The sequence below is a fragment of the Daldinia vernicosa genome (assembly GCF_022497035.1).
Source record: "Daldinia vernicosa strain CBS 139.73 unplaced genomic scaffold F5Y00scaffold_23, whole genome shotgun sequence".
Taxonomy (NCBI): Eukaryota; Fungi; Ascomycota; class Sordariomycetes; order Xylariales; family Hypoxylaceae; genus Daldinia; species Daldinia vernicosa.
In genome coordinates, this window is record NW_025953939.1 from 519,653 (window position 1) to 545,953 (window position 26,301).

Below are 26,301 nucleotides of genomic sequence, written 5' to 3' on the forward strand. Positions count from 1 at the left end.
TTATGTATAAGCAACTACCCGTGTATTTACATAAGTACTAACTTAAGGTTACCTTAGTAGGCAGATATTCATATATAAAAAGGAATTTACCTGTTTTGCAAGTTCACGAATTTTTAAATAAAAAGAACAAGTTAATTTAATATAGAAGGTTTCATGCATTCGGTCAGGAAACCTAAGCGCATTTAGCACATCTTGGAGAATAAATGATTGGCGTGACGAGACACCGGTCAAGGAATAAGCCTAGCGGAATCAGCCGATAGCATGTCTTAACGGTCTAAACAGCCCCTAGATTCAGCCACAAGACCTACCTCCTAGGTACCATCTATTAGGTAGTGAGATTGCCGTCATCCCTACTATTACTTAGGTACTTCCCTATTTCCTGCCGCACCAGTTTCCGACACCATAAACCTAAACTAAACATCAACGTTCGCATCCACCAATACGATACGCTCATTGACCTTCGAATTACCGGCGTCGCTTTCGAATATCGCGTTTTGTGTTGTTTGTCGCAAAATAGAAGCGGACCATGGCCGTAGGATTGTCTAACAGTCGCCATGCCGCTGATGAAGAAGCTCGTGCCGAAGTCGATGTGCTTAACTCGCGACTAGAGAAGACAACCCAATTAACCAAAAAGATCCAGGCATGTCTAGGGAGATTGGAGGCTACCGGCAAGAGTGTGCGAGATGTGTCAGGTCCCCTCACTGGCGAAACAAAAAAGCTTCAGGTCTTGGGGAATAGTGAGCTCGTCCCTTTTTATATACCACTCCACGACTTTGTATCGTATGCCTTGTACTAAATTCGTAAATCCCCATAGACATCGATGCCGTCATCGCAGCTATAGAGAGACTTCGCCAGCCCGCCGATTCAAAGAATGATGAAGAAGCGATTATCCGCCAGGGACCCGAGAAGGCTGGCCTATCCAACTACCTGAACTCCATTAAACGGTTGAACAAGGCATTGTCAGACATGAAGACCTCAAATCTGCGCGCAAACCAGCAAACCATGACTGATCTCCAACGTTTAATCAAATCTGGAAATACCCAACTCGAGAACTCGTTTGACAAGATGTTGCGGGCAGAGACACCCCGCTCCATTGAACCACTGCAATATACGACCAAAAATACACCGTTCCCCCTATTAGCTCAGGATAAGATCTCGCGCCTGAGCTTAATGAACTCTTATGTATCTGGCAACTCATCGTCGGAGAACCCGCTAATCAAAATCTATGCGGAAGTAAGAGGACAATATCTACAACAGACCTTAGTGAACCTGGCATATGCAAGCGTGAATACGGCAAAGAAAAAGAGTCCAGACGCCATTTACCGAGCTGGTACTAATGGAATTGGTATGTACGCGCAGGCAATGGAAGGTTTATTCGTTGCCGAATACGACAATATCTGCAACATATTTATGCGACAAGACTGGGGACCAGCTTTTCAAATGACATGTCAAGCCCCGCTGGCTGAGTTGGCTCGAACGATTCGAGAACTCAACAATCACATCAAGGCCCATCTCAACACCGACTGTTATCTTGCATATGAAGTCATTGAGATAATGTCAAATCTGTCCAACAATATCGAAGAGCGCACAGGCGAACTTAGATCTACACTGGCCGCCGCATTGAAACCAGTACGCGAGACGGGCAAGTCTTCACTTGCCGAGCTGCTTGAGGAGACGAAGCGGAGAGTGGGGGCAATGCAAACCCTCCCCTCGGATGGTTCGCCGGTGCCTGTCGTATCAGAGACGATGCAACGCTTGCAAACCATGGTTGACTTCCTTCGGCCAATATCTAGCATTATGATCTCGCTAGGAGACGGTGGTTGGAGATCGGCTGCCGCCGCGAACACTAGTATGGACGTAATTCCTAGCCTGGCATCGTTCGATGTTGGCGCCGACGGGAAGGAGATTTTTGCGCACTATTGTACTGATACGATAGATGCGCTAATGTCGGCGCTCGAGCAGAAAGCGAGGGTATTGCTAAAAGGAAAGTCCATTTGGGGTGTGCTTTTAGCGAACAGTGTCACTATCATTGAACGCATGATTCGGGACTCTGACCTCAAACCACTCTTAGAAGGCAAGCTCGGCGCCTTAGAGGGCTGGCGCAAGAAAGGGAAGGCCTACTACGCCGAGGCGTGCAAAGACGTATCGATGCACCTATTTGACGTAATCCACACGAATCGGACCCAACGGCCGCCTTCTGGCTCGTCTGAATCAGCATCGATTCTTAAGGGGCTTAGCAGCAAAGACAAGGACAGTATCAAGGCAAAGTTTCAGATTTTCAACGCATCTTTTGATGAACTAGTAGCTCGGCACAAGACCTACAGTATGGAACGGGAAGTAAGACAAATGTTGGCCAAGGACATGCAGCAGATGCTTGAGCCTCTCTACAATCGCTTCTGGGACCGGTACCACGAGATAGACAAGGGCAAGGGCAAGTACGTCAAGTATGATAAATCGTCGATCGCCGCTGTCTTCCTGAGCCTCTATTGATAAAGAATGCCGAGCCATCTGCCGACCAGCTTAAAGCCAGCCGAGCCGTTTGAGCGTCGCGAAATATGCCAAACAGGCCTTACACCAGGTTGGTATGTGGCGATCGTCATATGATTTGTTCGCGATGCTACAGCATGGCAGGCAGGGTCGCAGCTGTAAGTTAATATCTAATTATTCCCGGGCAGGCTTTCAATATAAGCGGTAGCTAAATTTTGAGTGTGAAGCTTGGATGGGAGTGGGGGTCACCGGGCCAAGGTGACCGAACCAGGAATGATTCACCAGGAATTTCCGTCGCGGTACCAAGAATTTGGAAATACGCAAAATGCGCGCTGCGAAGGGCATCCTGTTTGTTGTTTAGAAAATGATACCCTTTTGGCCTACCTTGGAGTTTCAGAGGAGGGATTGTTGCAGGGGGATCATCTGCCGGACCTGGTCATGTTCAAGTACCCTTTTATCGAGAATGGCCTGATGAGTTGTATCCGATGTAAGACGATGTTGCTGTCGTCGGGGCCGTGGGGACCAGCTCCACTAGGCTGAATCCCCAGAGGGAAGATGAGATATCAAAATGTGATATGTGACTAATGGATGCTGGGTTGGACCAAGAAATACGTGCCTGCAGCGACGATCAAAGGAACATCAAGGTCATGGAGAACCCCATCCCAGAGTAACGCCCTTCAGCAGCAGAAGCTTCTTACACCCAGATAATCCAAAGACTAGGAATTCTTGTGGGCCAGGCTATCTGCATTGCTATCCCTTGGCGTTTATTGCTTAAGTAATGTCTTCCCTTCTCGGTCGACCTGCATGCAGGGAATCGACGCTTCCTACATAGCAGGGCCCTGGCCCCTCAAGGTGAGGTCGGTGAATTTCTGGGTCTTCTCCAGAGTCAGGAAACAGCGGCAACCGCCAGAAGCCGTCGTCATTCGCGTACTCAGTCCGGTCCATTCCCGCAATATGGGATCCGGGGCCTTGGTGTAGTTGATTAATCCGCCCATTACCATGTTCGATGTTCGTAACTCATCCCTAGTCAAAGTGGACCACCAAGTAGCAATGTGGCTTTCTCCCCCTAGTTCCTCCACGTCTGCTGGACAAAATGTACCCCTCTTTCAAATAAGGCATGCCGATTTAGGTATATTGCTTTAGGAATTGCTTTCAAATCGTCGTCTACGGTCCTCCGCGAACTTTGACCTAGGTATGCCCCATGCCACACAACCCACACAAGAATATCTGGCTAATCAGCCCGTGGGCTAGTCAGTCAGTCCCAGTCGCTCACATCCCGGGCGATTTCCCCGTTACACAACAGCGACAGCGCAGCACAGCGATGCCCAATTCGACTCTTTTGGGCTCCACAAGATCCGTCGATTCCTCTAACTTAGGAGACACTGACGAGATTGCTGGGAGCCGGTTAGCTATCTACCCAGGATGGCCCTGCCTGGTTGGCTACATCCTTACAGGCACACGCGTACGCGCACTTATTCACATACATACGTCTCGTACCTGTCGCCGCTCTCGCTTTGCCCGTTGCGCCGACAGGAGGCGTATGAAGGGTGTTTAGGAGCACGGACTGCTAATCCTATCCCCCCATGGGGGAAGACCGTAGCCTAGTATGTAGGTATTGCAGCCAGTTCGCTGATAGCTAGGAACAAACCGCACTTGCGGCGAATGAGAGACGGTGCTGCGTTATGCCCTCCTGCAACCCGCCATGCAGGACCGGACAGGACAGGAACGATTCACGCTGCACTGACTGCACACCCTGCTCGTTTGTGCCCCACTGAACCGACCTGGACCCTCGCCCACCACCCAAACTCCTCTTCCAACACGGCATCGCCAAGTCTGCTCCTTAGCTGATATGCATGCTGCAGAGAGGCCGTCAGCATCCTTCCTACAGGGCTGGGACTATCTAGTTTGCGGCAGGCTCTGCTTCTCCCGTTGTTCTATTCACCTCTTGGGTGATGCGGACATGATTTGGTTGGAATCTGTTTGCGGCACAAGCATGTATGTACCTACATGTTTATGTATGAACCCTGAGTACCCGCTGTTTGACCAACCAATCTTATCATCAGAAAACGAAAGAGACTATAATAATCAATGATGACAAGCAAACCCCGACACTTCCACGATAACAGGAGCTCAAAAGCAATGTGCCTCTTCTTCCGACCCTTGCCGTAGGAGGCTAGCTAGATAGGTTAGGCTTGCCCACCCAAGCTTTTGCGAGATGGCGATGACGACGATGATGTTTCTCGCCACTGGGGTTTCATTACCATCAAGTAAGAATATATCAGATATCAGAATGCACATCGATGATTTGATATGGTCCCCGCTGACCCGAACAGTGATCTATTCGGGTTCACCTCCGTGGCCTGGATGATTGGATCTCGGTCGATGATGGGATGACGGGTTCGTCCTTCGTGAGTGAGTGGCGGCAGCAGCAGCATCAGGAGGGTGGGCAGCAGGACAGCAGGGCACCCTATCGATGCTACTCATGTAGTTATTCTCCGGGATGGACGGGCCTACATGGCCTTTCTGTTGATCAGTCCCGAGCCGTCCGCATTTGTTCGCCTACCTAAACATTGCTTATATACCCTTGTCCCTCACGTAACTTTTGACTTCCTCCTGGTTCGTTATGCCGAGATATATAGGAGGAATGGCGATAGGTTGTTACTGTGGCTCGTTGCTCCCATGACCCATCCCGGTTCGTGGGTTAATAGCTCATGTATATGACGATGCGCGCACGTATGCTCATGTATGTAGAATCCTGAAGTAAAGGAAGCTACATACGTGGCCCATGTTTACCCAAGTATAATGGTTTTGTCTATCGCGAGACGTATGATATAGATGTCATCTTATGTCTCGTAATGTTTAATACCATGAAAATATAACCCAAACGGGAAAATAAAATGAAGCATGGGACTGTCCTTTGTCAGCCCCTTGCCGCCGTCTAGCACGGGCTAGAGTCCCTCATTAGCTACGGTGGCCCGTTGAATAGCAAGCTTCGGTGCGGCGTAGCTTAAAGCGCGTTACACACACGTACATGGCATAGAAGCCCCGTAAGCAAGAACATGATCTCGGGAGCGGTGATAGTCGTAGACGAAACCCGAGACGCGTGTCAGATAGACCCCAATGTCAATGTTAGAAGTAATCAGCGTCGACAACGTGATTCATCCTTGCTACGGTAGCATGGACTCCGCCTAAGGATTTTCATACCACTCCCGGTACGACGGTCGCCGAAGGGACCGAAGCGCTACGGCACCGATGGTCGATGGGGGCCGTCAGGACTATATTTGGGAGGCGAGGCCTTAGGCATGCAGACGGACGGGGATCCTAAGGCTTGAATCGCAAGGATAGATTACGGAAGAACAGGGAGAAAAGATGGGATTCTGGGGTATGATAGATTGTATCATAACTAAATGCATTTTATTGATTGATCTGATTCTCATAGCATGCCTTGGTATCATCGAGAGTAAGCATAATCATCCCAAATTGCCCGCGTGACGAGGTATCGATACAAGAAAATATAGAGAGGAACCACATGTTTTCGATGTAATTTCTCCGCAGAAGAAAAAACAATTTCCCTTCCTAGACATTTACCTCCAATGCAAGTTGAGACACTCCGGTGGGCGGTAGTAGTCGTTTTCCCCTTGGCCGTTGTCCAATTCTTCCGCAAAAAATTGTACCAACCAATAGACAATTCTCATCTCGAATAAGGCTGGAAAACACCACTCATTCCCCAGCCTGCGGCCGTCTGCTTTTAGATCTCATATCCAATGTGGGTATAACCAGGGGGTATATCATCGTCCTGACTAAGAGACCAGAGGCCAGCAGGAGAAATCCCGCTACGCTTTGCGGGTCCATCCGGGATCTACCCGCCAGCTTTCAGGGAATGGTGGAAGGGAGGAAAGAAACGGCGGGGGGAATAAAAAAGAAAAAAAAGAAACACCACAGCTCCATCAGTACTGTATACCTAGAATAATGGAGAAAAAATGCCCATAGACCCTACGCCCTAACACATGATATTCTGTTCCTAAAACTCTTTGCAGCGCCCAAATGTCACCCCAGACAAAAAGCAATACCTGGAATCCCTGCGTGTTGCTCCATACGAACTCCAGTTCGCATCCGGACCCCATCCCAAGCCAACAACAAAGAAAGGAATGCTAAATCAGGATGCGTGTAAGAAAAAGAAGAAAAAAGCAATGGTAAAAAGGACAACCAACACAAGAACGCATAGCCATGCAACAACGAGAGTAGTACATGAGGGGGGTGGTCAGGGTGCATGGAGTCGAGGTGAGCCATGATGGACAAGGTGCGTGGGAGGAGTAGGAGGGGGGATGGTCGAACGCATGGTAACGAGGAGTTACAGTGCATTTTGCAGTATGCAGCATACGTAATACAACCAAAGCAGGCCCTCTTCTCTCATATCCCAGCACAGGACGACAACCGTAGAAGAGAGGTACCGTCGAGACAGGGTGTCGCACACATCCAGACTAGGCGCCGTCTCATCGTCAGCCTTGCATGCGGGGGGCGCCCAGGTGAAGGAGTTGTCGGTACTCTGTATATGATATGTGGATATGTATGCAGATATGTAAAGATAGTAGAGCAAGTTTGAGTCACTAGTGTAAGTGAGTTGACCCAGTTTGCGTGCGATGCTGGCGTAGTAGTAGTGGTAGTAGTAGGTTGTTGCTTTGAATGTTTTATCAGGGGTTTTTTTTTCCCTTCATAAGCGGTTCTTCCCTATCCGCATCCTATACGGTTGATAACCCAAAGGCTTGGCCGAAAAGAGTGAGAGAGAAAAAAAATAAAAACGCTGAAGCAAAAACGTGTTTCCAAGCATTCGTTCCCAGAGGATCTCGTCGAGGCCAAGTGGGAGAATGGGGGAACATGATAAAGATGTGCGATTTGAGAAGGACGGTAGCCGAGCTCGTGGATCTTAGTCCCGTAACTTGCATCCGAGGGAAAGGGTGACGAATCCTAATCGGGACACCGTGGGCAGGCATAGTTGTTCCCGCAGTAGTCATGGGTGCCAAAGTCGACTGCCTTGCAGCAGAACGTGCAGCAGCCATCGACAAGAGGTTGATGCTCCTTGACGCACATGGTGACGGACAGGTTGACCGAAAGAGGTTTAGAGTAGTCGAAGCTTAGCTTGAGTCTTGAGGGTGTCTTAATAAAGAGTCTTGTCACTTTTATGTGGACGAGTTTTATGTGAGATGGAAGATCGTTGAAGTATAAATGTCCTTGGCTACGAAGAGACAACGAGTATATGATGAGTATGAGTACGAGTACGTATGAGAAGAGGTCTATTGTAGCAAGCCTACTTTCTCGAAGATGGGTTTGTGTAAGTGGGCTTTGGAAGTACAATGAAGTGAGTGGGAAACGAGCCCTTTAAGTATTTCTGTCGAGTACGTGAGACTATTGATATCCCTAGGAAAGGTGGGTTATTTTGAGTTGGGATGTGACCAACTTTATATGTGCCCATGGTGGTGGACGCTTAAGCAGTTGAGCCCTCTCTGATGATGGCAGATAGGACAAGGCCATCCGACTCAACTGTCAAGGCACAGGACAACAGGGGGGGTTAAGCTTAGGCAGGGGCAGGGGTATTGGACTATGGAGCTACGAAGAAGGCAACTAGAAGAAATAGAAAAAAAAGAAGAAAAGAAAAAAAAAAAGAGGAAAAGGTTAAAAATACGAAAACGATAAATTAACCTAGATGGTTAATACTTCACCATCGTGGGCAGGCCACAGGAAAAGCTGCCCAATCTCGTTAAAGAAAGCCCAAGATTATATTATGTGGGCTTTGCACAACTTAACTAAAAAGAGGGGGGGGGGAGTGGTAAAGAAAGGGGAACAGGGAAGAGGAAGAAAAAAAAAAAAGGTGAGCTAACTTTTTCGAAGGGTTAGGGGAAAAAATTAAAAATTGAAGGAAAAAAAAAAACTAGATGGGATTTTGAAAATGGGTACCTAGATACCGTTGCATTCAAGCGGTGTGGCATGATTTAGGGTCACGAGGCACCTGGACTTTAAGAACGGGATTTTTGCTAACAGCGAATTGGTATGTATGTTGATTATATGTATGAATATGTATGACCATTGCCCATATGCCCATACATATGTATATACCTGCTTATACCTCATGCGCAGATGGTGAATACTACCGTATTTTATCACATTTCTGAACCTTGATGGCCAATTCTATTTCTCCATTGTCTGTTCCAAGTACTATGAATTCATAGACTTATCGGGATTTATGTACCTATCGTTAAGACATGCCAACGTGCAACTAACTACCTAACTAACCAACCAACCAACCTGGGCATGTAAATAAAAATCGATAGACAACCTTACCGATGATGATATTAGGTAAGAATAAATCGAAGCCTTTCAAATCCCTAACCTAAATCCGGCAGAGCCTCTCTCGCTTACACCCGTCCATCGTCCACCACAGATGGATAGATATATGTACCTATTGATGTTAATAATACCCTACCTTGCCCTGCCCAGGTGCTAATAGACGCACGCAAAAGTTAACCCTACTCGAGGTGCGTGACTAGAATTGCATTGTCCTCCTAGTTCCCCCCCCTCTCTTGTAGCCTTATGTTATGCAAGGTACCTCATCGACATGCTTATGTGTATGTATAACACATACGTCGTGAGGGGAATAGTTGAATTGGAAAAAAAAAAAAATGAGGGGGAAAGTTGGAAAAGCCCATCGGCCAGCGGCCAGAAGTCCGCGGAGGCGCTGCGGAGGCGAGCGCCGTCTACGAGGTAGGTAGGAGAGGAGAAACAGAGGCTATGGAAACCGGCGAAGAGAATAAAGGGAAATAAGATGCATGCACGATGGTTTTCCATATTAGAATCGCCTGTCGATACGAGAAAAGGATCGTATGTAAGTAGGGGTCTACCACAGTAGCTCGAGAGCTTAGCCCAGCCTGACGGATCCGGTCGATATCCTTATAGGTTAGCTGGTTGCACGCATGGCTGCATGTATAATAAAAATACCAATTTAATCAGTTGCCTCCAGTCAGGTCTATTCTTAGCCTGTGGTATACCATAGCCTATATTGCACCGCAGATACATGTCCCTAGGTCCTAACGATGCGAAGGTATGATTTCAGGTCTGATGAAGCCAGCTGCTTGCATACAGCCAGGTATCCATTTTCCAAATGGAGAGCTGTATGCTACACTGAAGGGATGACTGCATTAACTGCATGCATACCTAGGTACAGTATGCTTCTTGGCGCTCGTTGCTGAGGGAGCCAGGTCCTCGTTACGGAGTACTATGTAAGGTATACAGGGTCATAAGTAAGATACCCAAGCCCTGCTGTGAATGCAATTCATGACATGGTAGATTCGAGCTGCTGCTGCTGTTGCTCAATGCGCTGAAATCTCTCGACATGGCAGAACTGCAAGGTCTCGCAGCAGACCCTAGCTAGCTGAGTTCTCATTCGGTACATAGCCTGTAGTCTGTGGGCTCAGTAAGAATTATATGCCCCAACCAATTGGAGACGGTGAAGGAGGCCACAAGGCAACCCGAAGAGCTGCACTTCAAGATTGATTAGTTAAGTGATTTACTGTTTGCATACAAGTTGGCATGGCAGTAAGCCGCCATTGGGAGTTACCGTCACAGCCACAAACAAACTTGACTTTCGGATGGACCTTCGAGAACCCCCCTCGTTTGATAAACGAAGTGGCCACCGAGTAGCTGACATCACCACAACGAATATCAGCTCGGCACATGTTGATAGGTGCCACCAGTTCTCATATCATGAGAGCTCATATGGCTTTTGCCGGAACCCCCAAATAAGTGACAATAAACGATTATCAACGGGATGTCAGCTACGCCCCCAACGGGCCGACGCGTCCGAACTTCGGTATGGCACCTCATGCTTATCTTATCCCGTGTCCTATCCCGTGTCCTTTCCTTTCGTAGCTATTTCGCAATCTCACCAGGTCGACGATGCGACGTGAGTAGAGCACGTGGGTAGGGAAACCGAGTTTGGGGTTATTGGCGCCACTATTCTGCAGGACCATGGTAAGCCCTATCTTGAATTCTTCTACGTCAACAGTCCTCCGTCGTCCTCTATCCCCCGGGGTCTTTCAAGGGTCTTTCAAGTGGGCTTGGCTCGGTTCCATCGGCACTCGCGCTCACCATTATTTGCTATTCTGTTTCTTTGGACAACCCTATCCCGAGCCATGCGTCTCCTCTTCGCCGCCCGTTTGTGCAACTATCAAATCTTCGGCGAGGGACTTTGTGTTTCAGGATTGCATACGATAGGCCATGGTGTCGATCAGAGCTGATCAAGCTTGCCTCTTTGTCCTGAAGATCATCGGAAAAAGTGGATTTAGGGTTTTGATCTCTTCGGCCCTTCGTGCAGAGGGGAAAAAAGTGACGAGATTGACCATACCCACACCGATGAGGCCCAGGGTTTTTGCTAGTGTAGTCTCGTCGCCAGAATCAACGTTGTATTCTCTGGTGGTCTTACCAGTCTGCTTTGCTACGCCATTTTCGTAAACCCACTTTGCTCGGAACGCGGATAGTAAGCGGGGGGCGATGGAGCTTCACACCTGAATGCGACTGAGGATACAGGTAGGATACAGGCAACGGACCATATCTAGTGGGGGAGGGTCTTGTTAATCGCCTAAGCACGTTCGTCTACTCGAGAGCCACGGTGATCATACATACAAAACTACCGTAAACAGCATGTATGTAATGGTGCTCAGATCCCATCTCGACGGCATCCAATCAGTTCCTTGTTCCATCGGAGTGGGCAAAAATGGGCTATCCTACCCCCCCTCCCCATCTGACGAGTTGCGATGGGTTCCCAGATGGGTAACTCATACCCACGCAATGGGTTAGGCTAGTATCTATTCGGGAGATGCCGTCTCGAAGCAGAAGTATGTGGCTGTCCATTATGGGAAGCGGAGGCAATAAGGCTTTGATATGTATGTATAGGTAATGTATGTGTAGGTATGTAGGTAGTCACTTGAGCAGTCATGGAAGTTATCGTTTCTCCAATCCTTCTCCGTTTTGCTGCATAGAGGTGTAGCCGTCATCGTGATCAGATATTGACCCTGCTCCTGTTGCCCTGACCATGATGCAGAAAAGAGCAAAGCCGAGAAGCCGAATCCACTTCTTCAGCTAACATCTATGTAGCGCCGCGACGCTATATTAGTCGTCGTCACAATTAGCGCTCTGATAATGGAGCCAACGTCCAATCAGCAGGCCACCAGCGGTCTAGTCAACGACATCGTCCCCTTTGTCATATTGGGCGGTGAAGGAGAAGCAACGAACAGAAATCCCAAACGGGATTGCTATCAAGGGAATGCCGAGCAGGCTGAATCAAAAGGACATGAGGGGGGTCATTGCTGATCATGGTCCTAAGCATGATTCTAACTTGAATGTGCTGATATCTGTACTTATTACCCATTGCATGTGACTGGATATCTTTAATCATGGAGGTGGGTTGTAAGTCGAAAAAGGAAGCATTTTTATACCTACATGTAATAAATTTGAATTTGGCATCTCATAATTGAAGTGTGGGAGGTTCCATATAACAATATATTTATGTACTTAAGTACCTAGGTCACTAGTGTATGAGGAAGGAGATACCTAACCTTACCCTTAAGATAAACTCACCTACCTCCTACATACCTAAATGACGGATATATGCATAACCTAAATAACCTATAACCTAAACCCCAGCTATGGGACGCCGGGGCGCCCCGCGCTTGAGAATCAGCCCGCTGGAACGGGTAACCTAGAACTGATATGGAAGGTCCTCCACGGGGTTGGCGAGCCCTAAGCGTCAATGTAAAAGCCCTGACATTGGTGATCTACATAAGTGTATCCGGTATTACAGCTTCGACTACCTCCTTAACCTTAGGTAGTACAATACATAACGCAACTATCTGGAAACTGTGATAATCCGGTTGGGGCATGATTGAAACTTTTACATCTACCTACACCATTTTAGTCTTACGTACTAACATCTATTCTTCAATAAAAATAGAAAAAGTAACTACCTATATTACCTATATAACTGATTAAAAAGAAAAAGCCAAAACGCCATCGACCCTCAGTCGACCTTTATTGCAGATTTATATATTCGTTTATCTACCTCTCCACGTTTTTACCAACGTCACTCTTACATACCTCTCATGCACGATCCGCATGAAGATGCATGTAATTGTCCGTCGATCCGCCTATATTAGCTGCTTTAACGATTCCTTCTCTGCAAGTATCTTTTCTTTTCTTTCGCCATCTCCGTAACGAAGTACGTAATCCTTCAAATCGTTGGTTTACCGCTGCTGGCGTGTGAGGCGCTCGGAAGACGGAAGATCGTAGGATTTTCTTACACCCCTGGGCCCTGGTATTGTCTCCGTACGCGGAGACTTCATTTGTATATGTAGATCCGACGATGAGTCAAACTACAGTCAAACTGCAGAAAAACGCCGGACCTCTCAACCAAAATACGGCGTTTCGGGACAAGACCGAATTTCGATCGCAAGCGAGATTGCCGAGCCAATACTAATTGCAGGATTCAACGACTAAAACACTCACATCCAATGGTCTTTTACGTACATCAGAGTAATAATGATAAGTATCACACACAAAACTCGGTCCCGACCGATCTTACTCGATCGTTTTGACAGGTCCCACAAACCATTATGGAGGCTGCAGCTAAGAGGCCAGAGGGAGGCATCGAGTAACGTTGGGCTATCTCCAGACTGGGGCTGCTGGGGCTTTCAGCTGGAAAAGCCTCACGATAATACCAAGCCTAGGTATTTCTAGAGAAAATACTATTCAGATGCTACTACGAGTAGTTTGAGTAGTCTCTTTTATGCAGGCTTGGGTCCTCGCTCACCATTTGAGTTATTGTGGGATATATTCGATATCAAAGCGGCTTCCATGGTCGTTTTACTCTTAAGGCGTCACCCTTGGCTCTCGCGGGTATTAAGATGTCGCTATCTACGGCACCTGAAGCATGGCCTCTCCTGCGTGATCCGGATAAGGCGCCATTAACGATTTTCTGTTTGTTCTTCATACGACGGGCCCACGTCCATACGTACCATTTAATTCCAAACCGTTGGCCCCCGCCAACAAATGGCTCAAGTATGCGCCAGGGTGGTGTTGGTATTGGAGAACGGCTTGGGTGTAACAGCATTCCCCCAGAGCTGTGATCTAACGCTCACGGACCCGTTCTCTCAACTCCCACGATGCCAAGAGGCGCAAGGCGCTAACCCGCTTCCCCTCTATAGGCATTCACAGTACATGTAGTGACATCATCATCGAAAGATTGCTATCACGGTGGAAAATCGGATTTAGTCTGGTACAAACTGGCTCCAGCTCCACTGCGGTTTATCACGGATAAGACCGTTCTTGCAGGAACCAATATGAACGTCTATTATTGGCCTGCTCAGGGGTCAAGGAGAGGAACAAATGCACAATCAGGTCCTTGTCACCTACGACTGGCCAATCCAATTGAGTAAGACCATCTGATTTAAGACCCTAGTCTACGACAGCAAGCTACAGCGCTACGAGAGTTTCGGCATCTATTACATTTAGAGGACATCGTCCAAATAGGCAAGCCAGCACCCGATGAAAAATATATCGCAGATTCGTCATTTTGTTTACTAATACGTAACTTAGCTTTCGAAATAAACTTTCTATCAAGATTTGACATCCTCTTCTTGAAGGCTTGACACTAAAATCTTCCACAGGAAATAGCCTTGAGCATACTGATTGCGTGTTCGCCTCTGATAGGCACAACGATCTACAAACGACACTAATGGTCGGTCATGAGGACTGAACAAACTCAGTCGAAAGTCGATGTCTTGCGTAATCGAAGATGGGGGATGCCATTGTATACTTTCCCGATTTTCTCCGTTGATGAAATGAATAGGAGCCGTTTGACGTCCAAGGAAACCCCGTTCAGCCTATCGTCTGGTTGACTTGGCCTGGCAACTAACGCGCGTTCTAAATATTACTCGAACGACACTGGCTAAGCCTACCGTGGTTCACTTCAGATAGGCTCTGCAGGCACGCTAGGTTGCAGATTCGCAGAAGTGCCTATTCCGGCGAATATCTACCGCCTTCCTGAAGTGTTTACTTACCTAGTCCCGAATTTTACGGGACGGGTATCTGGGCAGTATTGGTGGCCAGAGCTAAGAATATTTTATAAAGGAGAAATATTACGAATAAAGGATATAATAAGGTCGGTATACATAACTAGTTCAATGGAATTTGTTGTCCATTGGGATATCAGCCATAGGTTCCGCATCTTCCAGAAATGATCTCTTGGCCAATGATTCGAGATATGTATTTGTTGCACTACGTCAATGAACCGAACTTCAAGGACTAGGCAGTCAGTGGACTTGAGGGTGTCATGCAGGAAGCAAGGGCATAGAGTTCACTATGCATTGGGGTATCAGCCAATATATCTCTCATGATGGTGTGCACATCATCATACTTGGCCGAGACCGAGGTAATGGATAGTGTCTTTTTTCTTCTTTTCTTCTTCTTTTAATTCCCCTCCCCAAAGTCGACGTCGTTTCGTGGCCTTCCCTTTGCATGCGGCAATCAAATCCGCTTTTCCGGACGTTTCATTGCATATGAATCCCTGTCAGACTCAGGCTGTTAATATTCAATCTTAATAAATAATACGCGGTAGGCTACGATTCACGGGCGTCGAATAAGTCTGAGCCAATCCGAGCCGGTCGGCGTTGCTCTTCAACACATACGACCGAATACACTGCTGTATTCTGTTTGCCCGATGTTCGGCATACCAATTTGACCACGACTACTAGATGGAACAAATCATTACCGAGTGATTCAAAATATCAAATGCGGCTCCGCTGTCGGAGGGCTTACTTGATCTCGCGAGGCTGAAACAATATCCGGTGATGCCCGAGATTCGTCGAAAATTTTCCTAGACGTGGGCGATGATATCTCACGGCCCACCATTACCTCCTGTTGGGCAACACAACTTGCATTTGCGTGTCTAACCCCTATCATTCGCATAGACCTCATAACCCAACAATGCCGTGATGCAGACGTTTAATTTCCAGGCCATCCTTACACTGCATATTACTCCGATGCCTCTACAATTCGGTGGCCGTCAGCATGCATACTGAAGACCGCTATTTTTCGGTCTCGAACACAGAATATAAACTTCCAATATGAGGGAGTATCTCCACCACGAACTCATCACCATCGTGAAGATAATTGGGTGGCTTCTTCCCGAAGCCTACTCCTGCAGGCGTTCCCGTAATGATAACGGTCCCTGCAGGTAGTGTGGTCCCCTGGGATACGAAGCTCACCAGCTTCGCGCAGTTGAAGATCATGTCACTGGATGAACCAAGATTAGTTATCATGGTCCTAACGCGTATGCCCCTGACTCTGCTTTACGAGGACGTCCTCACCTTAGACTGGAACTTTGCACCACTTCACCATTCTTCAACCCTCGAATAGTGAAAGTGCTGGGATCGGGCATCACTGCTGCTGAGACAAGGGCCGGGCCTAGCGGACAAGCGCCATCAAAGCCCTTGGAATAGCACGCTTGACTCTGTGCCAACTGTGCTATCCTGCTGGATACGTCGTTGGCGGCCGTGTAGCCGAGAACATAGCTCAGCGCTTCCGACTCGCTCACGTTCTTACACGTCTTCCCAATTACGATTGCGAGCTCAGCTTTGTAGTCCGCGCTATCGTCCTTCAACGTATGTTTCGGGATAACGGTACGTGCCGGCCAGGGGTCTGCCAGTGCCGTAGCCGGTTTCCTAGTACAATGCATGCAGGTCAGAGATTGCCTTAGTGCATTCTAGGCGCATATAGAACTAGATTTCGTCCGCCCAACTTACGCGACTTACATAAATAACATAGGTACGTCCGGAACCTTCACTATAGATCTGACGTTAGCACTTACTCCTGCAGGGACGGGGAAAGGAAAGAGTAAGCTGTGACAGCTGAGCGCCTATTGGCAGGATCCTCGAAGCTGCAAATCGTAGAAATACAAAGAATCCACTCACTATTCGCTTCTTTGGCGTGTGTTGCATACTGTATTGTAAGATTAGTCCTATGGTCTCGTTTCTCGGTCCTTCTACTCGCCCACAAGCCCCTGGTGAGACTTACATTCAGCCCGATACCTCTGATAGTCCCGACCTCTGCCGCAGACACCGGTGACAAAAGGCGGCCGATGATCTCGATCTTGCCGTTCGGCTCCCCGGGGTCTAAGACAGAAGTTCCACTAAACACCCAGACCTGTACAGTTTCGCCTTCGTATACGGCATTTCCTATATCCCAGTTGCTCATAAGAGGTTCTCCAATAAGCACCCGGTCGACTTCCCCGCGCGGGATGAATCGTACAAGTCCTGCGGAAATAGTTAGAACTATCCGCTATTCGCTCTGTTTCCGTGTCAAGGACAAGAGCTTACTCTCGAAACCCATTGTTTCCTGTGTTTGGTAGGTGTCGGATCTATTATAGGCACCTCAAAAAGTAGAAGGTTTCCTTCCCCCTTATACCGAGGGTGATTCGCAAGTCGATGGTCTGGTTGCTGGTTGGGTTACTATTTTGCCAGGGCCGAACGATAGACTGCAAGGGTTGCCCAAGCACCCAGATATATATGAGAACGTCCCTGTTTCTTTGATTCCCTCTTCATCTCGCCCGTGACTTTCCGTCTTTGCGCCCCCTTCTCAGCACGTTGCTTCACCCCAGACGGGATCGCAGCTCCAACATTTCCTGATTTAACATACGGCATTAGTGTTTATACCTTCGAGCTGTATAATCAAACAGTTTTAAAAATGACAGATATAGTTAATGATTACTGGTTGACCGATCTTGACCGGTCTTTATACCTGATGTTAGTATCCGCCTCTTGGAGTTTACTGCACGTCTTATATATAACTGCGCATATTAGATGGGTTACCCCGCTTAGCCTAACTTCCTGTATGGGAATTGCACAACTGGAGAGATAACAGTTGACATTATGAGGGAATGGTTGGAGCCCGGAACGAATAAAGTTGATTCTCCTAAAGTTGAGTCCTACGTCAGTTGTATAGATTATCATGATATAGACCCAAGATTGTACGTGGGAAGATTGTAAACCCAATCCGGGGCACTAAGTTACTCAAGTGTTTTTATTAACTAGGTACTGTACCTTACACCACATATACATGACAGCTCCGAGTCCTAGCTGGCCTCTCCGGGGTAAGACTCCTCCCGTGTTCCTTCAGTCCTTGAAGAAGAGCCGTGCTAAGCCGAGTGGAGCGTTTGCATATGCGGATAAGTAGCTGCAGACTCCTTAAGATATCAAAATCTTGCGAGTTGATCTGCCGACTCTGTTTCGATATGTAATCACGCATATAACCCAGATAGACGATGGTATGAAAGAAGGGTTGCAAAGTTACGCGAAACCTGTGTCGAATCTACCTATGACGAGGAGGCGGGATAGTAAAACATCCCATGACGAAAGCCATCATCAACATCACGGCATGGCGTTTAGCCAAACGTGAGGCGTCGGTCCCCGCTGATAAGGTTGATGGCAGCTCTCTGCACGTTCTCGAAACGTGTAAAGGCGCAGCTTTCGCTCTCAAGGTGGTTCACTGTACAAGTCAGGAGGGGCCACTTGAGGATATCTCATAAATAGGTAGGTAGGTAGGTACGGTGGCGAGGCCTTCTCCTGAGAATACACGCACGAATAAATAGGGTTTGGGGGTAACATGTATGGCGACGTAAGCCGATCGGAGAGCGGGATAAAGCTTGAAATACTACTTACTAACGGCGGCTAGAGATTTAAAATCGCGGCCGCAAGCATTACGGTTCGGGCAGTGGTACAATGCCTGCTGGTCTTTACATGGGCCGGCATATCAGTTATACGAATCCAACCACATGAAGCGGGACCTAGGACTATAACTTACGGGCAGGCGAGTTTAAATGCTGGTTCAAGGCGTGGATATTCACGAAATCGCGGTGGCAGAAGTAACACTCGAAGGCATGGCCGTTCCACGTCTGGTCTGAGGCCTCGTACGTGGAGGAACCGTGCCAGCCGATGAGCTTCTTCGAAAGGATTCCGGTGGGGTCCTTAGCCCGCACTGCCCGGAATATCTCATCGCGGTTTAGGAACGAAGCCTGAGGGCAGTGGCCGCCTTCAAGGTGGTGCGCGAGGCCCGTCGCTGTGGCGTAGTTGGTTTTGCAGAAAGGGCATGCGATCCTACCCTTTCGGTGAATACGGGAATTAAGATGCTGTAGCTCAGATTAATCATATGCTGGCATCTTTAAGTCTCTACATAGCTACAAGAGCATATGCTTTATCTCACCATCTTGATGTTATTGGAGTTTTGGAACTGCCTGTCGCACTCATGGCAGTAGAAATGGTCCTCGGTTTCGTGATCCCGGCGGGTTTCCTCGCTACTCGAGACATTGTAGCAGCAGTGACACTCGAAGTTAAGAGGGCGGTGGTCTAATGCGTCGAGGTGTTGCTCCCGAGCGCGATATTGAGCGAAGGTTCTATTACAGTCCCGGCATTTCCAAGCCATTGTCGTTATCTCATACCAAAGAACAACACAGAATAAGGGAGAGAATTATGAGAGCGAGTTAACTAGACAACAAGCGCAGCGAGCAAGTTGATGGATTGCAAACGGATTAAGCTATGGACTACCGTATGTAGAAACAACATATCCTCTGCCTGTCTAGGGGTTAAAAAGCAGTAGGAGTCCTGCCTTACTACGGAAATTAGGAATGGAATATTAGGAAAGTTGATACGGATATTACGATACGCTGATGAGCTTCGCACATACCATTATTTGGTCTTTGTTCAACAGAGGTAAACAGCTAAGAAAAAAGCAAACGACCGGGAAGACATATGTATAGAGTCTCTATGTATAAGAGGTGAAAGGGATATCCCTACATAGGTACGTATGGCTACGTACATTCTGACATTAACACTGCGTAGCTCATTTAGCGTCAACAGAACAGGCAAATAACTCCATAAAACCCGGCAACTTAAAAAATCTTAGATCCCGCATCTCTAACAGGGTTTCCCTGAGATACCCCTATACTCTAGCCGTAATACGTATTGAAGCTAAGTACTCCTTATCAGCATAGATTTCTTCTAACATGCTTTAGTAGGTACCTAAGGTATACGTATATAAAGTAAGATAACGTTAGGTACTTAAATAGTATACTATCTAAAGGGCCAACACTCCAATACGGTATAAATGAATTCCCAAACAAGACCTACTTACCAAGGTTCGAATCCCAAGCGCGAAATACCAAGGTACCACGTAACACCAAACCACCAAAGATGAGGAGAAAAGCTGCGGGGGAATATGTACCTAAGGTACCCAACAAACCGGTACCGTCATCACACCACATCCTTCCCAACTGGAGAATCCCCTCCGCCATCCCTGCTCCCTGCTCCCTCCTCCAAAAAAAAAATCGACATGTCAAAAAGTCGGATTATTTTGCGAGAAGGAATCGATACCGAGAAAAGCAGACCGGGGTCCCAGGGAAAAAAGGGGGTTGCAATTCGCTCAGAAATTACTACTCGATCGGGGAAAGTCGCGAAATACATAGCGAACTACACTACGACGACAAGGGGCCACAGGCTGATAGCATAGCACGCGAAACCGTCGCATTCAAACCCTCACCAACCTTCCCCGACGCGCATGAGATTTCCATCACCTGACTCGGAAGGATTGGCTACCATTCCGTTGGCACGGCTGGGAGCTTACATATGTAGGTACCTAGCATACGATTAATATCCGTCACACCAGTAAGATGCCTTCGGCACGCGGGGGGCCAAGGCGGATTCACTCTGAGCTGTCAAAGCACGCCAATATAACCATGATCTAAAGGTCTTGGAAACCGCTGAGTGGTATTTCCGGTATTTCCCTAACGCTGAGTAAACCTAACCCAAAAAACAACAACCAATGAATAGCACGTAGAATATGTACAATACATACCACATAGCAGGTTGTCTTACCCTAGCGCCCAAGACTGGACGCCCCGCTATCGAATATTTCATCTCGTCTCTCCTCCCTATCCCACACAATCGTACCGTCACTCTTGCGCTTAAAGTATAGGATCCTGTGCTCCGGTATGAATTCTTCGTGCGTCGTATCCGACTTCCACGAGTCGACTGACCGCTCCATTGCTCCCGAGAAGCGATCTTCGTAGCCGATTATGTAGTCGCTACTGTCCATGGCTTGATCCCACCGAAGCCTATTTAGAACGTCACCTGCAGATCGAAGTTTCCCTTCGTACGTTGGCTTATGCGATAAACGGGTCTCTTTCTTCGCAGGTGGTTCTTTGGCCGAGTCAGCTTCCATAGATGCCCAGAATTCCGAATCGCCTATATCCTCATCTTCGGCTTCGACCGTGTATTTCCCCCAGTCCCGATCGTCCAATCGTAGCTCTCCGAGTTCACTCTGCGGAATTATTGCGGCGTTTATCCAGGATGACTTGGGGTCAAAGTGCTTCGCGTCCCTACTCGCCTGGGCTTCAAAGACACGTATGCAGGTATTCAAACTGGCTTCCACGGAACGCATTTTTGCTATATCGGTCGGTAGACCGGTAGGTTCTTTTAACTCCAAGCCGATAAGATAATGCCCTTCATATTCTTCATCTTCTTCAGAAGCGTCTTGGTTTACGAAGCGTGATGGCCAGATTCTGGGATATATGTCAGGTACTACCTTGCCGATCTCTATATTCGCATTAGTACTATGTTGTGTTCCAGCGGAGAAGGAATAGACATACCGACCAAAAGTGAGGCACATTTCGATTCTAGCCATTCCAAGGTCTTATTTATCCTCGCCAGAGACACACTCCAGAACCGAGCAGTAATCTTGATATATATCATATACACACTTAAAAATTCCGTTATACCTGTATTCTCATCGAGTAACTCGGTCCATACCACCTCGGTTCCTGTTAGTATTGAGTCTGCTCTCTTCAATTCCTTAATGATGGTATGAGCTGTAGAAACTGACGTAGTCTGCGCCGTGTTCAGACGAGGCCCATAGAAGCCTAGGATGGCCATAGGCTCCCGTTCAGTCCTCACATAATTCAATTTTGTATGGAAGAAGGGGTCGAAAACGATGGAATTATTCCAATCAAATCCCGCGTAATGGCGATAAAAGGTCGCTAATATCGTTTGGATACCTGGTGCAGGGCCACATGTGTCTACTAGTAGCTTACACACCCGCGACAGTAGTATCGATATTTGGATACCATTAAGATAGCCAAATCGCGCAGCATAAATACCACGCCGCTCTGCCCAAAATTTTATTACATGATATGATAGCCTGAAAGCCGCAAGGTCTGGAATCGTCCCAAGGAGATGATACAGATCGCGCACTGGCTTTAATGTCGCTAGAGTACTCTGTGGTAACTTGAAAACGGGATCGGTTGGTGGTAGCGTCAGCGCGGCTGGCCACATTTCAGTGATAGCAACAGCTGGACAATATTGTAAGTCCATTTTGATGTGACCAATTGCTAGCCCGAGGATTGTTCCAGAATAAGCATCTACTCGTCGTAATATCTTAATGCCCCTCCACGCAGCTTTACGAAGTCGCTGAATAGCTAATGCGAAGAAAGTTTTTGGGCTAATACGTCCAATGCAAAGACAGTTGATATCTGACGCCGCAGTCCAGACACCCAGTCCATAAGACCCGACAGGCACCAACATAAATGCTGAAAGCCCACGAGCGAGGTTATCATCATCTTGCATTATGACCTCTTTCAGTAAGCACAGCGCGCTTTCTCTCATTGTAATATCAACATCAGAAGGGAACACGGATTGCTCGGAAAGATGGGCGGCAAGCTGAGAGGCGGCCATTTGCCCTTGCTTGATTGTTCGCGGAATAAAGGTGGCGTTGCTACCGTCGGTTGGCCGTACTGATGCATCTTTAGCAATCTTTAGCGAACATTTGATCCCCCAATGGCCACTACCGTACGAAAGCTGGACGTTCGAGTCACCATCCTTAGATTCAACACAAAAGTCAGTCTGCGATGCTCCCATTCCCTGGCCAAACATGTTGAATCCCGTCACAATAAAGTCTTTTCCCTTTACTAAAATCCTGTCGTAACGTTGTGGCCTCTTATCGAAGTAGCTGTGAGTAGTGCTTTCAGCAAGGTGGTTGGCTATTGGATCAAAAGTTGCTCCTTTTTCACCCCCTAAAGCCTTCTTAAAATCCGGTTGCCTTAGATCGTACTCCGACAAATCACCGTATTGAACGCATGCAGAAGCCCAGGTGTCTACCAATCCCATCATAATGAATGCTTTTTCAAATACATTTGAAATATTTCTATGCGAAGAGACTTCATTCTTCTTGGCTGCCGTTTCGATGGTATATACACTGGTCGGAATGTTGAAGTCACCAGCTAATATCCAAGGGTTTCGAGGGTATTCCTCGGAAAAGTAACGGAGGAGAGACCATAATTCCTGTCCCTTCCTCTGCAAAGAAGCATCCGTGAAGCCTGAAGTAAGATGAATGGCAGATAGAATGACCGGTATGAAAACCCCCCCCTCGTATTTCCCAATGTTGGTAAATTTCATGATTACTGAGCTTTTACAGCCCATAGGAAGTGACAGTAAGTCCCAAGTAAAAGCCCGCTTGCTCAACACCACAATATTAAAACGGCTTGGAAGTGGCCCAATATCGGATTGATCAGGGGGGCCGCTAGAAATAAAGGAGTAAATCTCCCGAACCCTCTTATCTCTACAGAGATATGAAAGGAAGTCGTCTGTGACTTCTTCTAGTACCAGAACGTCCGCCAGAGCTCGCGCATCTAGTAGATTTTGGATTATGATAGGGTATCGAGCTCGAGTTGGGGGATATTGAAATTCCGCGTGGACGTTATAATTTGCAACAACTAGAGATTCCGGATTTGAGGATACCTGCTCAGTAGTAGGGTATCTCTGTTGCTGAATCCATTTAAACTCAGTATGAGAAAACATATACGGGAGGCGCGTTAGCGGACGGCATTCTAATAGAGTACTTTGTTCGTTACTCTCAGAAGTAGCTGTCGTCTCGTCTTCATAGAAGCTAACAGGATTTTGCATTGTTAATAAGGCGTAAGCTTTTAGATTGATTTCTCCCCATATCTTCATTTGGCTAGGGACGCTGGGATCGATCCGATTCTCGTCTCTGTCTCGTACGAGGATATAAATCTTTTCGGCCTTCCACTCAAGGGTAGGGAAAGGGTCGAGTACTGGTGCTGCGAATTTATGTAGCGGGGATGTTAAATCTTCCGTTTGTCCAATGGTCATACGTAATTGATCATCGTTGTTATGATTTCGCTTTAGCGATGACAACAGAAGGCCCTTTATAGCTGTAAAGAGCGGTGGAGATTTGCTGTATAAGAAATACGTTGTTTTCTTCTTCTTGGTGTCCTTGGTGTCCTTGGTGTCCTTGGTGTCCTTGGTGTCCTTGGTGGAGGTACCTGTACCATCTAACTGTATATCTGGCGGAGAAGGATGATCTAGGTATAGCTGTACCAGTAGGGAGATGATTAATGCCGAAGCGTGAACCAGGTTGTTTACCGGAACAAATGGGTATACAAGCTTGATATGCGGTGGCCATGTTCTGTATGCTGGATCGTGGATCATCCTGAAACGGTCCAGCTCTGGCCATAAATGTTTCGGCGGAATAATACACAGCGCTGTGTCATAGCTGCTGCCCATATCGGCTAACGTGCTTGTTGAAGTAGCTGGAGTAGCCATAGCTAGTATAACTTTTCAGTAAAGCTTTGGCTAGGAGGTGTTTAAGTTGATAGAAGTAATGAAATAATAAACACGCTTGGCTTATTTACTTCTCCTTTAAGGGCAAAAAAGAAGAATAATGATTGCCAAAGTGAATGAAATGGAGTATATTAGGATTATATATTCAAAAAATGAAAACTATCGACCTCGATGTTCAAGAAGATAGGTGTGGTATTAGGTGAAGTGGTGAGGTTTTATGGTAGCATAGGATTAGGTACAATACCTCTTCTAGCTACTTATAGGCTATTGCTGTGCTGTGGCAGAGCCGCGCCACTTTCCTTCGCCATTTCCCCATTATGAGTAACACCTGAAATCCAATTATTCTTCGGCGTGAGTCAACTCTATGCGGGTATCTACCTGTTATGGAAGTTACCTAGACTTTACATTAGGTACTTAAAGGTACAACAATTTAGGTACCTTAAATGTACTTGGAATAGCACGCTAATAGCGTCCCGACCCGCTGGGAATTAGTTAGGTGAAGAAATGATATACTTATACTTTTTAATACCTTAATACAAAGATTCGTGATATATTATCATTATAATAATATATATTAAAATAAGTCTTATAATATTAATTAATTAATTAAGTAAAAGAAAAAAAATTTATTTAAAAAATTATTTATAATTTTATATATATTTTTTATTTATAAATTTATAAGTTTTTACAAGTAATAATTCGTATTTAATAATAATAAATTTATATTATTTTTTTTTTATTAAATAATTATTTTTAATTATTACAATATTTTATATTAATTTAATTGTTTTTATAAATGTTATTTATTTTAATTTAATAATTTTTTATTAATATATTATATATTATAAATTAAATATCCGTTTTAAATATAAATAAAAAATAAATTAATATTATTATATTTATTTTATAATTATATTTTTTTAAAATTTTATATTTTATAAATATTATTAATATAATAATTAACAATAATTTAAAGGTTATTATAATATGGTTTATATTTAATTGTTTTTTATTTTACGCGTAATACTTAATTTTTAAATATATAAGTTTTAATTAAACCTTTTTTTTTTTATAAATAAACATATATTTAATTTTTTATAAATTTAACGTTATTAAAATTACCACAGGTTAATAATACCTTATATTATATAATTAATTATTTTATAAATAACATTTTTTTTTTTTATCGTTTTATAAATATATTTATTATATTCGATTAATTATTATTTTTATAAAAATTATATATTAAACATTAAATAAAAATTATTATATTCTTTTTATTTAAAAATATAATTATAAATTATTAACGTTTTTTTTAATAATTTAAAAAAATTTATTTAAAAATTTATTTAATATTTACGTAATATAATTTTTTTAATGTTTTCATTAGTTTTTTTTACTTTATTATTTCCTTTTAATTATAATAACGTAAAATATTTAATTATTAAACCGTATTTTTAAACTTATTTATTTACGTTTACGTTTATAAACAATTTTTTATTATTATTAATCCATTTTTTTAAGTAATTATATATGTTATTTATATATAAAAATAATTATAAATATTTATTAAATAATATAATATATACGAGATAAGTTTTAACTTATTTTATGGTATATTTTATAATTATTAATAAAATATATATATTAATTAATATATAATTAATCGTTTATTAAGTTAATAATATTAATAATTAAATTAATTAAAAATTAAATAATAAAGAATTTAATTTTTTTATTAATTAACAATTAAAATATTTAATTATAACTTATTATACCGTTAATATTATTTTTAAATGTTAATATTATTTTAACGTTTTTTTAAATATTATTTTAATAATTATATAACTTTAATTATGGTAAATATTACATATTTAAATAATTAAATTATTATATTTTAATATTTTTTAAAAAGTTATAATTTTATATATTATTTTTATTACGTAAGGTGGGTTTTTAATAATTTTATTATATTTAATAATTTTATAAAGGTTTTTTTTATATATAATAAAATAATCTTTTATTTATTTTTCTTTAATAATAATTAAGAATATAATTTTAAATTATAAATATTTATATATTATTT

At 44.9% G+C, this 26,301-nt stretch overlaps 6 protein-coding genes across 6 annotated transcripts; 2 read left to right on the plus strand and 4 right to left on the minus strand.

Moving 5' to 3' along the window:
• Positions 1–129: 129 nt before the first annotated feature.
• Positions 130–2,625, plus strand: F5Y00DRAFT_79540 (Cullin repeat-like-containing domain protein). Its single transcript, XM_048014156.1, has 2 exons — positions 130–737; positions 815–2,625. Exons 1-2 carry the CDS (start codon positions 527–529, stop codon positions 2,488–2,490), a joined length of 1,887 nt encoding a protein of 628 aa, XP_047864913.1. The 5' UTR covers positions 130–526; the 3' UTR covers positions 2,491–2,625.
• Positions 2,626–7,150: 4,525 nt separating this feature from the next.
• On the minus strand, positions 7,151–8,072 carry F5Y00DRAFT_79517 (uncharacterized protein). The gene is made up of 2 exons (XM_048014155.1): positions 7,797–8,072; positions 7,151–7,720 (listed from the first exon to the last, which is right to left on the minus strand). The coding sequence occupies exons 1-2, from the start codon at positions 7,955–7,957 to the stop codon at positions 7,453–7,455; spliced, it is 429 nt and encodes a 142-aa protein (XP_047864914.1). The 5' UTR covers positions 7,958–8,072; the 3' UTR covers positions 7,151–7,452.
• Positions 8,073–11,471: 3,399 nt separating this feature from the next.
• Positions 11,472–11,847, plus strand: F5Y00DRAFT_262143 (uncharacterized protein; the record flags this gene model as incomplete). Its single annotated transcript, XM_048011335.1, has 2 exons — positions 11,472–11,477; positions 11,632–11,847. 2 exons carry the CDS (start codon positions 11,472–11,474, stop codon positions 11,845–11,847), a joined length of 222 nt encoding a protein of 73 aa, XP_047864915.1.
• A 3,770-nt stretch (positions 11,848–15,617) lies between these two features.
• F5Y00DRAFT_262144 (uncharacterized protein) lies at positions 15,618–16,920 on the minus strand (the record flags this gene model as incomplete). Its single annotated transcript, XM_048011336.1, has 6 exons — positions 15,618–15,825; positions 15,900–16,253; positions 16,344–16,374; positions 16,503–16,530; positions 16,606–16,844; positions 16,908–16,920. The coding sequence occupies 6 exons, from the start codon at positions 16,918–16,920 to the stop codon at positions 15,618–15,620; spliced, it is 873 nt and encodes a 290-aa protein (XP_047864916.1).
• A 673-nt stretch (positions 16,921–17,593) lies between these two features.
• On the minus strand, positions 17,594–19,409 carry F5Y00DRAFT_269911 (uncharacterized protein). The gene is made up of 4 exons (XM_048012519.1): positions 18,790–19,409; positions 18,391–18,715; positions 18,249–18,320; positions 17,594–18,075 (listed from the first exon to the last, which is right to left on the minus strand). Exons 1-4 carry the CDS (start codon positions 19,006–19,008, stop codon positions 17,972–17,974), a joined length of 720 nt encoding a protein of 239 aa, XP_047864917.1. The 5' UTR covers positions 19,009–19,409; the 3' UTR covers positions 17,594–17,971.
• An 899-nt stretch (positions 19,410–20,308) lies between these two features.
• F5Y00DRAFT_79691 (uncharacterized protein) lies at positions 20,309–24,420 on the minus strand. The gene is made up of 2 exons (XM_048014157.1): positions 21,230–24,420; positions 20,309–21,176 (listed from the first exon to the last, which is right to left on the minus strand). Exons 1-2 carry the CDS (start codon positions 24,195–24,197, stop codon positions 20,458–20,460), a joined length of 3,687 nt encoding a protein of 1,228 aa, XP_047864918.1. The 5' UTR covers positions 24,198–24,420; the 3' UTR covers positions 20,309–20,457.
• Positions 24,421–26,301: the final 1,881 nt, after the last annotated feature.

Bases quoted from the DNA above. Each gene is read 5' to 3' on its own strand.
- F5Y00DRAFT_79540 (XM_048014156.1), top strand. From the start codon at position 527: ATGGCCGTAGGATTGTCTAACAGTCGCCATGCCGCTGATGAAGAAGCT. The intron at 738-814 runs GTGAGCTCGTCC...AAATCCCCATAG, and splicing joins GCTTCAGGTCTTGGGGAATA to ACATCGATGCCGTCATCGCA.
- F5Y00DRAFT_79517 (XM_048014155.1), bottom strand. From the start codon at position 7,957: ATGGGCACATATAAAGTTGGTCACATCCCAACTCAAAATAACCCACCT. The intron at 7,721-7,796 runs GTAGGCTTGCTA...GTCTCTTCGTAG, and splicing joins ACAAACCCATCTTCGAGAAA to CCAAGGACATTTATACTTCA.
- F5Y00DRAFT_269911 (XM_048012519.1), bottom strand. From the start codon at position 19,008: ATGGCTTGGAAATGCCGGGACTGTAATAGAACCTTCGCTCAATATCGC. The intron at 18,716-18,789 runs GTGAGATAAAGC...TCTGAGCTACAG, and splicing joins ACTCCAATAACATCAAGATG to CATCTTAATTCCCGTATTCA. The intron at 18,321-18,390 runs GTAAGTTATAGT...GCCCATGTAAAG, and splicing joins GCATTTAAACTCGCCTGCCC to ACCAGCAGGCATTGTACCAC.
- F5Y00DRAFT_79691 (XM_048014157.1), bottom strand. From the start codon at position 24,197: ATGGCTACTCCAGCTACTTCAACAAGCACGTTAGCCGATATGGGCAGC. The intron at 21,177-21,229 runs GTATGTCTATTC...ATGCGAATATAG, and splicing joins ATGTGCCTCACTTTTGGTCG to AGATCGGCAAGGTAGTACCT.